At 35.0% G+C, this 16,236-nt stretch overlaps 1 protein-coding gene across 16 annotated transcripts in view; it reads left to right on the top strand.

Annotated features, from left to right (window-relative positions):
* Positions 1-16,236, top strand: part of MYO9A (myosin IXA) — a 242,739-nt gene that overhangs the window by 100,540 nt on the left and 125,963 nt on the right. For all 16 annotated transcript variants that reach the window (XM_069595547.1, XM_069595546.1, XM_069595551.1 and 13 more), the window contains 2 exons: positions 5,400-5,521; positions 12,034-12,175. In XM_069595547.1, coding sequence (XP_069451648.1) covers positions 5,400-5,521; positions 12,034-12,175 — 264 coding nt within the window. The remainder of the gene's footprint in view (positions 1-5,399; positions 5,522-12,033; positions 12,176-16,236) is intronic.

Below are 16,236 nucleotides of genomic sequence, written 5' to 3'. Positions count from 1 at the left end.
TCCTTGGCAACTCCCAGAGGCTTCAAGACCTCAAAGGGTTATATCTTATAGTAAAGGTAATGCAGAAATAGAGCTTTTCCAGTGGCTCAGGCAGTAAAGAATCCGCCTGCCATATAGAAGACTGCTGGTAATGCAGGAGATCCAGGCTCAATCCCTGGGTCAGGAAGATCCCCTGGAGAAGGAAATGGCAGCCCACTCCAGTATTCTTGCCTGGGAAATCCCATGGACAGAGGAGCCTGTCAGGCTACAGTCTGTGGGGTCACAAGAGTCAGACATGACTCAGCGACTAAGCCAACCACCAAAGCAGAAATAGAGCAGGCAGGCATCATAGGGGCTAAAGTTCAGTTTAAAATAATTTCAGTTCCTGATTGGGTTAAAACAGTGTAGAATTTCCAGTGTTCTTAGCCACCTGCTAAGAGCAAATTCAGTCTCTGATGGAGAAAGAGATCATCTCATTACTAAAGTTATCTCTGCACTTTTTCACATGCGAGCATTCAGGTTTTTAACTGAGATGTTTGTTTAAGATATACAAGGAAGGAAACCAACATGAGGAAAAACCATGAGAAGTGAGACAGTAGACTACCATAGGGGATTCAGATAATGATCTTACCAACATGAACTTAAACAGTGGCTTCAAGAAATTTTTTGAAGTGATAATTTTATTAAAGAACAGCAAACTTAAAAAAAAATCCTAAATTTAGGAAAATCTAGGACTAAAAAGTAGGTGAAATTAAGAACATAATATTAATTTTTCACAATTAGATATAACTTAAGAGAAAATTAGTGATTTAGAAGATAGGTCAGAAGAAATACCAGCTTGATGAATAAAGGTGGAAAACACAAATATTGTAAGAGGCATATGGGACATAGTGAAAAGATCTAGCATATGTATAACAGGAATTCTGGAAAACATATGTGAAAGTGAGAGAATAGGAATGAAGCTTTATTTGAAGAAACAATGGCTGATAATTTTCCAAAATTAAAACAAAAAACAAAAAAATCCAACATACACATGTTTGAGAAGCCCTAAGAATGCAAATGCTGGATGAGTTACAAGCTGGAATCAAAACAGGCAGGAGAAACATCAACAACCTCAGATATGCAGATGATACCACTCTAATGGCAGAAAGTGAAGAGGAACCAAAGAGCCTCTTGATGAGGGTGAAGGAGGAGAGTGAACAAGCTAGCTTAAGACTAAATATTAATAAAAAACTAAAATCATGGCATCTGGCCCCATTACTGTATGACAGATAGAAGGGAAAAGGTGGAAATAGTTACAGATTTCTGAAATCACTGTGGATGGTGACTGCAGCTATGAAATCAGAAGATGATTGCTTCTTGGCAGGAAAGCGATGACAAACCTAAGCAGTGTGTTGAAAAGCAGAGACATTACTCTGCTGACAAAGGTCTGTATAGTCAACACTGTGGTCTTCCCAGTGGTCACGTACGGTTTTGAGAGCTGGACCGTAAAGAAGGCAAAACACCAAAGAATTGACGCCTTTGAACTACGATGATAGAGAAGACTGCTGAAAGTGCCTTGGAAATTTCACAGTATTGAAATCACACAGATCTCAAAACCATAGTAAAGTTATATCAGAAACCAACAACAAAAAGATAACTAGAAAATACTTCATGATTAAAAGTTAAGAAATGAATTTCTAAATAGCTTAGAAATTGAAAAAATTAGCATATTGAACCTAATATGTTAAATATTAAAACTTGTGCTAAAGATGTACTTTAGTCTCTGAAGAAATTTGACTAATGATTTAATTAGAGGAAAATTTTATAGCTATCAGAACATTTTAGGATTGAAGAGCAGTGATTTAACACATTTGAAAATGATCAGAAACCTAAACAAAAGGAAATAATAAAAAAAAGAGAATAAATACAAATGAAAAATGTATTATGGGAAGAGATCAACAAAAATCATAAACTTTGAAATGTAAGTAATTCTTTGAAATGACCAATAACATTTATAAAAGCCTCAAGAAATTAGTGGGAAAGAGACAGACACATAAAGACAGGGATATAAATAGCCAGAATTCCAATGATAAAGACTATATCATTGTATATCCTATACATATTAAAAAGTTACAGAATACACTAAACAACTTCATGTCCTTAAGTAGGCTTATCAAATAATATGAGAAAAAACTTTTCAAAACTGTGTTGACACAGATAAAACAAAAGTTCAAATCTTTTAACTATTAGGACTTCCCTTGCCGTCCTTTGGTTGAGAAGCCACCTGCCAATGCAGGGGACATAGGTTCCATCCCTGGTCCAGGAAGATCCTACATGTTGTGGAACAACTAAGCCTGTGTGCCACAACTAGTGAGCCTGGGCACGTGGAGCCCATGCTCTGCAGTAAGAGAAGCCACCTCAATGAGAAGCCTACACACAGCACATAGAGAGTAGCCCCCGCTTGCTGCAACTAGAGAAAGCCTGTGTGCAGCAATGAAGACCCAGCACAACCAAAAAAAAAAAAAAAAACTATTAAAGAAATTGAATATGTAATTAAATTCTTTCCATAAAGGGCATTGTAAGCCAAAATGGCACCATTGATGAATTCTGCCAATGGTGAAAGAAGTATTTTCAGTTTGACATAAATGGTGAAAGTATTTTCAGTTTGACATAAATTTTTATGTGGAATAGATAAAAGGGGACAATTCTCAACATATTATAGGGAGCCAAGATAACCTAAATCTGTGAAGAACATTATTAGAAGTAGAAATTTTCAGTTTGCTAATATTTGTTTAGGAAATTTTCAGTTTGCTAATATTTAAACAAATATTAATAAACTAAGTCCAGCGAGATATACAAAAGGATAATATATCAGAACCAAGTGGAGTTTTTTCTAGTGTGTATTACATTTGACCACCAATTAGTTTAATTCATCCGTTAACAAAACAGAAGAAGAAAAAAATTCATGGTGTTCTCAATAAAAATATAAAATGCATTTGATAAAATTACATACTCAGTCTTGTTCAAAACAAAACCTTTAGCAAACTAGGTATAGAAGGGAACTTCCTGATAAAGGCCATTTACAAAAAAACAACAGTTAATATCATACTTAATGGAAACAGACTAAATGATTTCCCCCTAAGATTGAGAACAAGGCAAGGATGTTTTCTTAGAATTTTTATTATGAATGTAGGCATGTGAGGACATCCAAATGGAAAGTAAACATAGGAAAAGATATTTCATTTATTAGTCTTTAGGGAAAATAAAATTAAACCCATACTTAAATATTTCTAGGCATTCACTAGAATGACTAAAATGAAAAAAACTGATAATACAGATATTAGAGAAATACTGTGCACTGGGAAGTCTCATACACTGGTGGTGGGTGCATAGATTGGTACAGCCACTTTAGAAAATTGTTTGGCAGTATCTTCTGAGTTTGTATGTTTGTAGTTTATAAGCCGGTGGTTTCACTCTCCAAATCTATATAAACGCTTACAAAAAGTTTTGCACAGAAATGTACATAATGCCATTATTTTTAATAGCCAAAACTGGAAATGAGTGTAATGTCCATCAGTAGTCCAGTAGATGAGTGTATTATATATATCATTGGTTCTTGAAGAGTTAGTTATTCTTCTCCTATCCCTACTGGTACAATCAGTATCATCTAGGCACTCCTTCCAAGTGCACTACCCCAACAATCAGTATCATCTAGGCACTCCTTCCAAGTGCACTACCCCAAACTTTCTTATTCACAAATTCTGAGTTTGTGGCTTCTTTTTTTTAACAAGCTCTTCATGTGATTCTGTTGTATATTAAAGTGAGAGTTAATGCTCCGTAGCAGATTTTGGCATGACTTTTCTATAAAAAAGTATACTTATAAAAAAGCATAAGTAAATCAGTCTTCTGGGTTTTGGAGGTCATGTGGTCTCAGCTCTGCTATTACTTTGAGAAAGCAGCCTAGACAATGCATAAATGAGTAAAAGTAGTACTTCACAACCCCTGTCTTACAGCACTTAAAATGCATAGATGCATTCGACAACATAGATGTTTCTCTGAAACATAATGTTGAGTAACAGAAGAAAAGCCAGATGAAAAGAATATGTATTACATGGTTCTATGTATATAATTTTTATAAAGAGGTGGGTTTTGTCACTGGTATTAGAAGTTAGGATAATAGTTAACTTTGAGCAGGAGCATTGGAGACGGAAATGGCAACCCACTCCAGTGTTCTTGCCTGGAGAATCCCAGGGACGGTGGGCTGCCGTCTATGGGGTCGCACAGAGTTGGACACGACTGAAGCGACTTAGCAGCAGCAGCAGCAGGAGGATCTGAATCACCATTGGGAAACTGGAATGAGAAGGGATTTTGAAATACTAGTAAAGAATATAAAAATCCATATGCTTACACTATCTAGTATGCTTTTTATCCATGCTGTGAAAAGGAATAGGGAAAAAACTTTACCATTGCTTGGGGGTGACCTTTCTATAGCACTACTTGCTTGTGAAACTGTTGAGGGGGAAAAATTAAGTTAGCATTTACTTTTTGCAATTAGAGTAACTAGTTTATACTAGGGTCTACTTTTCCTTACAGGATAATAATAATACAGAAAGTGATTAAATTATTAAAATCACTGTTTCACAAAACCACTGTATTTGTTGAGAGATAATCAGTGAATACTAAAACCATCAGATGAACAGGATATTAGTTTGGTGCCTAAATATCGTTGCAGTGTAGAACCTTCTTTATTTTCAGAATCATCTTTCTGACAGTTTAAAAGTAAAAGCATCACAGAGATGAATAAAAGGATATTTATTTCCCATGTAGAGGTTGAAGAAGGAACAGTAGGGGTTTCATAAGAGAGTTTCAAATGGTTACTCAGAGTGTGAGCTTTGAGTTATTTAGTCTTGGAATTGGGGAAACTACTCTGCCCCTACCTTTTGAAAGTTATTCTTTTTTTTTTTTTTGCCAAAGTTGAGTACGTATGAATTCTATATGATTTTTACCAGTGATCACTGGAGGTGATAGTTTTCCACTTTTCTCAGACATTGTTTCAGTAAATTCACTGTTGGTTATCCAATAATTCTTTTTGATGGCTTCAAGTTGTGTGGGAGAAATTAGTCTTTTTCATTTTATATTTTTCCTTAGTGTAATCATCAGATAGTGTAGCTAAAACAAATCAGACTTAGTTTTCCATCTGAGTGGAATCACAAAAAGGATTCTAATCAGAAAATTTGGTTGCATGTACTATTAAAATAGACATATACTATATCACGATTTTATGCAACTAAAATATACATTTCTTTCATTGTGTAGATGAATGATTTTTAAAAGTTTAGTCTATTCTTTTAATCCTGGTAAAAACTTTTTAGTCCTTATTCTCACATACCTTTTTATTTTCTGCAAGATGAATAAATTGTTAATTTGTTATTTCCTAGGAGGAATATAGAACTGAAGGTATCAGCTGGCACAATATAGACTATATTGATAATACCTGTTGCATAAATCTTATTAGCAAGAAACCAACAGGCCTGCTCCATCTTTTGGATGAAGAAAGCAAGTGAGTATGATTCTTTTTAGTTTTGTTATTGCCCATTTGAGTTTTTCATGTCTTCTTAAGCCCTAAACTTTCTTCTTAATGTTATTAAGAGCGAAAGTTTCCCTGGTATGCATTTTTTTGTGTGTTTATGAGAAAGTTGGATGGACTTCACTACTCAACTCATTTTTTCCTTGACTTTTTCCAAATTTCTTCTGCTGAGTCACTTGGATTGTTGGTATATATTTTTTTGTTTTGTGTTTCTCTCTTATTGAATTAAATTTTACATATGAGGTGTGTTTGCAGTTTTCTTGTTTAGTGGTTAAGAGTATAATAATAGATTTGTGATATCTGCCATGGCTGTGCAAGTTTTTAGTGACTGCATATGTTAGATATTTGCCATCCCTTGGTAACACTGTTCAGTATAAGTTAGGTAAGCTAAGTGTAGTCACTCAGTCGTGTCCAACTCTTTGTGACCCCATGGACTGTAGCCCACCACCAGTCTCCTCTGTCCATGGTATTCTCTAGGCAAGAATACTGGAGTGGGTTGCCATTTCCTTCTCCAGGGAATCTTCCTGATCCAGAGATCGAACCTGGGTGTTCTGTATCACAGGCAGATGCTTTACCCTCTGAGCCACAAGGGAAGCCCAACCAAACTTAAATATATATGTGGCAGAAATAAAGCTTCGTGGAGCATCCTCTACTGTGTTCTCAGTGCTCTAGAAAGTATTATTATAGTTTAATTATTCTAAGAGATGGCAAGTCTAGAATTGGAGAAACCAAAGTGGTGGAGAGTGTGTTGGGAAATATTTAGGAATTGAATTAGGTCACTTAATTCCTCATTTAATACTATACCCATTAAACTAAGATATAAAATATTAAGTAGTAACTTTCATAGGTAGGATGACTGTATACCAGATTTGTGTAGGACAATCTACAGTTTATACTGATTGTTCATTTTAGTTATTAAAGGCACTTACTTTTACTCTAAGAATATCCTGATATGGTAAGTTATTTGTTATTGCCATATTACTATACCATAAACTCACAGAATTGCTGCATAGAATTATCAAGTAATATGGCAGAGCTGCAAAATATATTGGAAAGGAGATTGCCAACAATTATATCTGCCCTTCCATCATTAGTCTATTTCCATTAATCTAAATGAATTAAAATTCAGCAAAAAGCAGTTTAATTTTATGTGCAAAGTTGTAAATGTTTCTTGTATTGCTCTATATTTCCCCAAACATACATTTTCTCTTATAAAATTTTGAAGTTAGTGATTCTTAACTCTGCTTGGATGCCTTACTTCTGATATATTTTATTTTAGAAAGTGTCATAGGTGATTTTGATATTTAATATGGAGAACCATTGTAAATATTAAAATGATAAACAGTTATTTTGTTTGAGATGTCTTATGAACAAGAAAATTTAAGCAATTTGAGAAAAAGATCATATGTATAGTAAATGATGGACTCGAGATTCAAATCCACCAGGTATTTCAGAATAAGAAGCTTTATTTTTGTCTTTTACTTGAACTTTCATTTTCCTTTTTTATTGTGGTAACGTTGGTTTATAACATTATATAAGATTCATATGTACGTTATATTTCTACTTCTGTATACCCTACAGTATATGCTCACTACCAAAAGTTTATTTTTTATCTGTCACCATACAGTTGATCCCTTTTACTGATTTCACCTTCCCCCTGCCCCATCTTCTCTGGTATATAAAAAACTAGTATACAAGCAAAATAAAAATACAAGAATAAATCAAACAAAAACAAACATGAGCTATGGAGAACAGAGTAATGAGCTTGTGCTTTGAAGTATTGTCCTTATTTGCTTTACCATAATGCTTAGACTGTGATGTCAGAAGTTCAGGGTTGTATTCTAGCTCTATTAACTACCCTCAGCAAATCTCTTAATATCCTTAGTCCTCAGTTTTCTTGCATGCAAAAAGGAAATAATGATGATTAAATTATAAAGCTGTCTACTCTATATCTTACAGTGGTTGTGAGCAGGAAATAAACTATGGATATATAATTAAAACATGAATAGAGCAAAGGGGTCTTGTCTGTTATTCTTTAAGCAAAGTTTCATTGAGTGCACATCTTATTATGTTATACAAAGACCATCTTTACCTGGTCAGTTGCTACCTCACAGAAATGTAAATATTGCCCAATGAAGAGAATGTCACCTTTTTGCTGTTACCCAGAAGCTTGTGGGGTCCAGAAATTATAGGAAGACGGATGTTGGTTCAATGTAAGAAAGAGCTTTTTAGTCATTAGAACTGATTAGCAGCTGCTTCATAAAGGAATAGAATTTTCCATTATAGTAATTATTTTGCATCATCTATCAAGGTACTTTTGCAGATAGGAGATTGGACTGAATAGCCTCTTAATTGCCACTTCAGTTGTGCTTCTATATAAACTCCATAAAATTTTTTAATAAACCATAGTATTAATTCTCTTGCTTTAAGTTAATCCTGTTATTTTCCTTATAAATTAGCCAGCTTTGTCTATCTCTTTTAACTTCCCAGAAGATGCAAAGACATGAAATATTTTCCCTCTTTCATGTACCAATAAAGAGGACTTGACAGTAAAGTAGTGTCATTTGGAGAGAGCTGTGTTTGAAATCACTTTGAGTATTTTTCCTCTGAAAATATTTTGTTCTGTAGAGGATCTATTACATGATATATTCTTACTGGTATTCCTGTTTCAGTCAGCGTGTTTGTAGTGCTTTAGGAGCACATGTCGGAAGTTAGAATTCTTGTTTAATCTTGTCTTTGTTGTCTGCTGGCTGTTCAAATTTTATAAATTAGATCCTGAAGGATGCAGTGTGGCGTTTAGAAAGGAGGAATGGTGTAAGCCGGGTTAAGAGTGTCATTAGTCGTTTCCATAGTACTCGACATGGCCTGCTGACAGCAGCAGTGGCAGCGTCTTAAAGGTTGTTACAAGTACAGAGTCTCACACTTCCATCCCAGACTTCTTGAATCAGATTCTGCATTTTATTTAACAAACTGAAGTTAAAATCAGAGCGTTCATTTCGGCCAACATTTTATCAGTCTTGCTTGTTTGTAAGAATTACCTGGGGAACTTATAAATAGTACTTTGTCACTGGCCTAGCATCAATTCAGTAGAATTACAGGAGATGGGGTCCAGGCATTGGTATTTTTTAAACTCCTTAGTTAGGGTAGCCTTAGATTAGTGCAAAGAAACACTAATCTAAGGCTACCCTTGCAGGTAGTCTTTGGGGAACACTAGATGAAGAGTTCTGAAATTCACAATAATGTCTACTTGGCCTCTGTTTTTGCTTGATTTATGTAGTATGTATCCACAATTGTTTATTGACTGCAGGACTGGTGGAAAGCTTTTTTCTTCATCTTTCCTTATTTGGAATAGAAACTGCCCTCATATTTGTTCTCATTAATTATCTTCCAATCAAAAAAAATAATGTATCAATAAAAATGGGCAAAAGATGTAAATAAACAATATAAATGTCCCATAAGCATGAAAATTAGCATTGGTTTTAATAAAGGAAGTTTAAATGGAAACATTTAATTTTTTCCATTGTTTATCCAAGAAAAAAGAAACAAATCACAAGCTTTTTAATGACTCAAAGGATTAGAAGGCAAATAGACCTTTAGGTAGAAACAATGAGATGAACATCCTTCCTGAAAAGAAGCATGCTGCTGTGGAGTAGTGAAAGATGTGTTTGCCGAAGTTGGGTTGGTCTGGGCTTAGGAGCTTGGATTTCAATTTTCTAAAGTAGGGGAGGCACACCATTAAAAGCACATTGTAGGAAAATTTATTTTGATAGTTCTGTTTGGTGACATGAAACCTGGTAAAATTAGAATCACAAAGGCTACTATTAAGGCTGTTGCTGTATTCTCTGAAATTGTTCAATAGTTGTAACCTGTTCTGGAATGGCTTTAGAGTTCTGGGAAGGAGAGACAAGCCTAGAGGAAGGGATAGTGTTTGATGCAAAAGCAGGCCTCAGTTGACTAGGAAAATGGCAGTGTTGCTAACATGAAAAAGTAGATTAATTTATATCATCCCTATAGGATGTCAACTAATGTTAGGTATTTTTGCTAGTGTTATTAATTCTTCTAGCACTGTCATTCATTTTACTCATTTATGGATTAACAAGCCAGTTCCTGAAGAAGGTTGTACCTAGCTTGCCCAAGGTCACAGACAGAATTCATAATGTAGGCAATGACTATCTGACATCAAAGACCTTTCTCCTTCCTGGTTCTAATATGTACTATGTAATTAACCATTTTTCTTGTAGTTTTGGAATCATTTTAATACATTAGATATTGTATTCAATATCTTTATATCTCACATCACATTATTTTTCATTATTTCAAGTAATATTAAATGAAACTATTCTCTGAAATATACTTGCCCTCTCTTTTTCTTTTTTGGTCAGTGATTATTTTCTCTGTTTGAAACTCCTACCAAACTTTAAAAATATAGCTTGTAATTGCCTCTTGTATCCTCTGAATCTTTCCATTATTCCCAACCACTAGTGATTTCTTTTTTCTGTTCTAAAGTTTTATATGTCTGTACTACTATTATTGCTAGTATTATACTGTATTCTCTGGTGGTACAGTGGTAAAGAATGCCTGACAATGCAGGATCGCTGGTTTGATCCCTGGCTCGGAAAGATCCTCTGGAGAAGGAAATTGCAACCCACTCCAGTATTCTTGTCTGGGAAATCCTATGGACAGAGGAACCTGGTGGGCTCTAGTCCATGGGGGTTGCAAAGAGTTGGATACAACTTATCCACTAAATAGCTACTATTATTATGTAGTTACTTCTTAATAAATATTATTTGAATGATTCCTAGATATGAAATGTTCACCAGTGAGTATAAGTCTATTGATGTGTATTTGAAAGAATAATAGATATAATATAAAAACATTCAGTAACTGATGTAGGTAAGAAAATTGCTACTTAATTTGTAATAAAAAAAAATTACTCTGGATTTAAAGGACCTGTCCAACCTGAGAGATCATTCCCTTTTGGCAAGTTCTTGAACCCAAGCAACATGTGATTTGGTTTTTATTATCCTTTGAGTCTTATGGTGCAGCACACTGTGACCCGAGATAAACATATAAAAACCTGAGTTAATTTTCTTACTTCTGATATTTGCATAGTATGTGTTAGGCAGATCACAACTTTTGAGCTCTCATATACAAAATAGGAATACTAAATCTTTTTTCACTCATCTTTCAGATTGTTTTGTTGTTGTTCAATCACTAAGTCAGGTCTGACTTTTGCAACCCCATAGAATGTAGCACACCAGGCCTCCCTGTCCCTCACTATCTCCTGGAGTTTGCCCAAGTTCATGTTCATTGAATCAGTGACGCCATCCAGCCATCTCATCCTCTTCACCCTCTTCTCCTCCTGCCCTCAGTCTTTTCCAGTGTCAGGGTCTTTTCCAGTGAGTTAGCTCTTCGCATCAGGTGGCCATAGCATTGGAGCTTCAGCTTCAGCATCAGTCCTTCCAATGAGTATTCAGGGTTGATTTCCTTAGGACTGATTGGTTTGATCTTGTTGCTGTCCAAAGGACACAGCACCACAGTTCAAAAGCATCAGTTCTTTGGTGCTCAGCCTTTATGTCCAACTCTCACATCCATGCATACTACTGGAAAAATGATATCTTTGACTAGATGAACCTTTGTCAGCAAAGTAATATCTCTGCTTTTTAATACACTGTCTAGGCTTGTCATAGCTTTTCTTCCAAGAAGCAAGCATCTTCTAATTTCATGGCTACAGTCACCATCTGCAGTGATTTTTGAGCTCAAGAAGAGAAAATCTGTCACTATTTCCGCTTTTTCGCCTTCTATTTGCCATAAAGTGATGGGACTGGATGCCCTGATCTTAGTTTTTTCAATATTGAGTTTCAAGAGGGGCTTTATCACTCTCCTCTTTCACGTTCATCAAGAGGCTCTTTAGTTCTTCTTCGCTTTCTGCCACTAGGATGGTGTCATCTGCATATTTGAGGTTTTTCCCGGCAGTCTTGATTCCACCTTGTGATTCATCTAACCTGGCATTCCCCATGATGTACTGTGCATAGAAGTTAAATAAGCAGACTGACAATATACAGCCTTCTTGTACTCCTTTCCCAATTTTGAACCAGTCCTTTGTTCCATGTCTGGTTCTAAGTATTGCTTCTTGCCTCACAAACAAGAACTCTCTTGTTTCTCTCAAGAGACAGGTAAGATGGTCTTATATTCCCATATCTTTAAGAGTTTTCCACAGTTTGTTGTGATCCACACAGTCAAAGGCTTTAGTGTAGTCAATGAAGCATAAGTTGATATTTTTCTGGAATTCCCTTGCTCTTCCTATGATCCAGCAAATGTTGGCAACTTGATGTCCATTTCCTCTCAGCTTGTTATGAGAATTTATTTAAGTGAAAGCTCTCTGTAGTTTGGTAAATTTGTTAGATGAAATTGTAATTATTAAAAAAATACTTTATTAACTGCTGCATCTTTCTTTAGTGTTTTTGTTTTTATTTTTAATTTAGTTTTCCACAGGCTACAAATCAAACCCTGCTGGACAAGTTTAAGCACCAACATGAAGAGAATTCTTACATTGAATTTCCAGCTGTGATGGAGCCTGCTTTCATCATAAAGCATTATGCTGGGAAAGTAAAATATGGGGTAAAGGTCAGTAAATTTCTCATTGAATAAGCCTTTAGGACAGAGGAGTGTTCTTAACTGTTATCACCATCCCTGTTATGCTGTTTTCTTTGTAGTTGGTCAGTAACAGTGGGAGAAATTTTATAAGGATGGTACCAAAATTCATACTGTTCTCTGCAGTATTCTGTTGTCATTAGCTGATGGTTTTATTGGTTTTTTCCTGCAGCTAAAATTGATGTCGATCCATTCTAAATGTAATAGCCTTTTTATCTCATTTATTTTTAATTCTTTAAATTTGAATTTTATTTTATGTTGGGGTTTAGTTGATTTATAATGTTGTATTAGTTTCAGGTGTACAGCAGGTGTGCAGGTGTACAACAAAGCAGTTCAGCTATACGTATACATGTATCCATTCTTTCTCAGATTCCTTCCTCATACAGGTTATTACAGACGTGTAATGGCCTTTTTAGATCTGCAAGAATAGATGCCATTGGTATGTCTGAAACCCACTAGTTCATCTGTGTATGGTTGATTGAATTTTTCTCTTCTCTACATCCATGAGGCCTCATGTCCTCATGTACCTTTGGATATTTGTGAGCCTGAGCTCCTAATGAATATGCTGAGACTTAACTCCTGCAGAAAGGAATCTTCATAATTTTGCCCATCCATTGTTTGTAATTGAGGAACCCATTACCCTTCAACCATTTGATATGTAAGCCTGATATTGAAGGCAATTTCTACGCAAGGTAGTGATGCTGTGGAATATTGTGGAGCAATATGTTTTTTCTGGATCTTGAGGTGAGAGTCAGAATTAAGACCACTCATTCACTCATCACTGATTCATTTATTCAAGAAATATTTATTAAAACATGAAGCACATGTCAAACTCTGTGCTGCTAATTTATCACTAGATCATTCTAAACACAATGCACAGAGTCTGACATTTGTGTTTAGAATGATCTAGTGATTAATTAGCTGACATGATCTTGGTGTATAAATTAATGAATAGCTTCTATGAGAGACAATAGTGAATTAGTCGATTTTTAATTTGTAGGTAATGAACACTCCCTTCAAAACTCAAATTTTGAGAGATGATCTGAAGTAAATGTGACCTTGGTGAGGGGTTGGGATGATGAATCTTATAGGCCATGAGATAGGACAAAATTTAATATGTTAAAATAATTGGAAATAGGTCAGCATTACTAGATTATAGTGATCAAGGAAGATAGTGGAGTGAAATCAATATAGAGAATGGACAGTAACTTAGTTCTTTGGGGCTTCTTGATCAAGTTAAAGGAGTTTGGTTTTTGTTGAAATTCTGATGAGGAGCCATGAAAAAATTTTAAGCAGAGGATATGTTATGTGTTTTTAAAAATCGGTTTCTCAGAGGAGAAAGAATAGCAGAGAGAGAGATTGGGAGCTGGGAGATCAATGAAACATTAAGGTAAACTGGACCCCTGAGGTGGCAGTAGAGATGGAGGAGATCTAGATGATTATGAGATATTTTTGGAGAAGCAATGACTAAATCTTGTTGATAGATTATAGTTAACTGACTTCTGGCTATAGGTGATGGGTGAATTTGAGGTGCTATTTTCTGAGATGGAAAAGACAAGAAGGAACAGATTTTTAGATACACATTTAGAATAACAGAGTAGAATGGTGGTTATTAGTGGGTGGGGGAGTTGAGGAGAGGCTGGCTAAGGATAAAAACCTGCAGTTAATTTCTGGAGTTCTGATGTACAGCATTATAATTATAGTAAACACTGTGTTTATAGTTAGCATTGTGATTATACCACTGTCTTCAAAGTTTCTAAGATAGACCAGATCTTAAATGTTCTTACCACAAAAAAATGATGATTGTATGACATAATAGAGGTGTTTGTTAACTTTAAAATGGTAATCATACTACAGTTTACAAATGTATCAAATCAGTATTAATATTTTATATACTTTAATGTTGTGTGTCAGTTACATCTCAATATATAAAAATAAAGTCTAAAACAAAAAAATCTTGACCTATAAAATCATATAGCAAGGTACATAAAATGCAGAAATCTCAAGTGTCCAGATTTCTCTCATGCCCCTTCCAGGCTCATTCTCCCCCACCCAGAGGTAAACATGACTGTAATTTTTTATCCTTAGTTGTTTTTTTTTTACTTATTAAATTTCAGATAAATAGAATCATACAATATATGCATTTATGTCTGTGATTCATTCATTCTTATTATCAGATAGGTTGAAAGTAAAAGGATGGGACAAAGACACACTAGGCAGACCCTAACAAAAAGAAAGTTCCTATAATTACATTATTATTGGACAAAGTAGGCTTTAAGACAAGAATCATTATTAGAAACAAAGAAGTACACTTCATAACAATAAAAGGGGCTTGTTTCAATGAAGACATAATCAGAAGTTATATGTACCTGATGACTTCACTTCAGGCTAAAAGGGGAGCTAGACAAGTTTATCCTTAAAGTTGTAGATTTTCATACATATCTTTCAGTAACAACAAAATATGCAGACATGAAATCAATAAAAACAGAAAAATTGAACAGCACTGCTAAATAACTGACCTAATTGGCACATCGTAAAGATAACTAGATACTCTTTGGTGTTTATAAATTAAGTGAACTTCTTTTATGTAATCCCTGAATTAAAAAAGGAATCACAAGTGATAATATTTTAAACTGAACATTAATGAAGATATAATGTATCAAAATTTGTAAGATGCATTTAAAGCAGTGATTTATGACTTTAAAAGTATATGTTAGAAAGGAAGACTGGTTGGCAAAACAGTAGAGAAAATCAGCAAACTAAACTAGAAGAAGGAAATAATAAAGCAAAGACTAGAAATCAATGCAATAAAAAGCAGACATAGAGTAGTAAAAAAAATGAGCAAAGCCAAAGGTTAGTTCCTTTAAAAATAACTGAAAATAATACAGATGATCCTTGAACAGCATAGTTTTCAGTTGCAGGGGTCCACTTGTACACAGTTGGAGATGTGTCCAGTGGTGAAAGTAAAGTCTGATGCTATAAAGAACAGTACTGCATATATTACTGGAATGTTAGGTCCATGAATCAAGGTAAATTGGATGTGGTCAAGCAGGAGATGGCAAGAGTGAACATCCATGTTTTAGGAATCAGTGAACTAAAATGGACTTGAATGGGTGAATTTAATTCAGATCACCATTATATCTACTCAGATGGGCAAGAAACCGTATAAGAAATGGAGTAACCCTCATAGTCAACAGAAGAGTCCAAAATGCAGTACTTGGATGCAGTCTTGAAAACGACAGAATGATCTCTGTTCATTTCTAAGGCAAACCATTCAGCATCACAGTAATACAAGTCTGTATCTCAACCACTAATGCCAAAAAAGTTGAAGTTGAATGGTTCGATGAAGACCTAGAAGACATGATAAAATGAACACCAAAAAAAAAAAAAAAAGATGTTCTTTTCATCATAGGGGACTGGAATGCAAAAGTAGGAAGTCAAGAGATATCTGGAGTAACAGGCAAGTTTGGCCTTGGAGTACAAAATGAAGCAGGGCAAAGCTAACAGTTTTGCCAAGAGAATGCACTGGTCATAGCAAACACCTTCTTCCAACAACACAAGAGATGACTCTACACATGGACATCACCAGATGGTCAATACGAAAATGAGATTGGTTATCTTCTTTGCAGCCAAAGATGGAGAAGCTACATATGATCAGCAAAAAAAAAAAAAAAAAAATACCAGGAGCTGACTGTGGCTCAGATCATGATCTCCTGATTGCAAACTTCAGACTTTAAAGTAGGGAAAACCACTAAATCATTCAGGTATGACCTAAATCAAATTCCTTACAATTATACAGTGGAAGTGACAAATAGATTCAAGGGGTTAGATCTGATAGAGTGCCTGAAGAACTATGGACAAAGATTCGTGACATGGTACAAGAGGCCGAGATCAAGACCACCATCCCCAAGGAAAAAAAAAGGCTAAAAGGCAAAATGGTTGAGGATGCCTTACAAATAGCTGAGAAAAGAAGAGAAGCGAAAAGCAAATGAGAAAGGGAAAGATCTAACCATCTCAATGCAGAGTTCCAAAGA

The sequence above is a fragment of the Ovis canadensis genome, chromosome 7, assembly GCF_042477335.2.
Source record: "Ovis canadensis isolate MfBH-ARS-UI-01 breed Bighorn chromosome 7, ARS-UI_OviCan_v2, whole genome shotgun sequence".
NCBI lineage: Eukaryota > Metazoa > Chordata > Mammalia > Artiodactyla > Bovidae > Ovis > Ovis canadensis.
The sequence above is the reverse complement of the archived record's forward strand: the minus strand, read 5'-3'. Positions and strand labels throughout refer to the sequence as shown.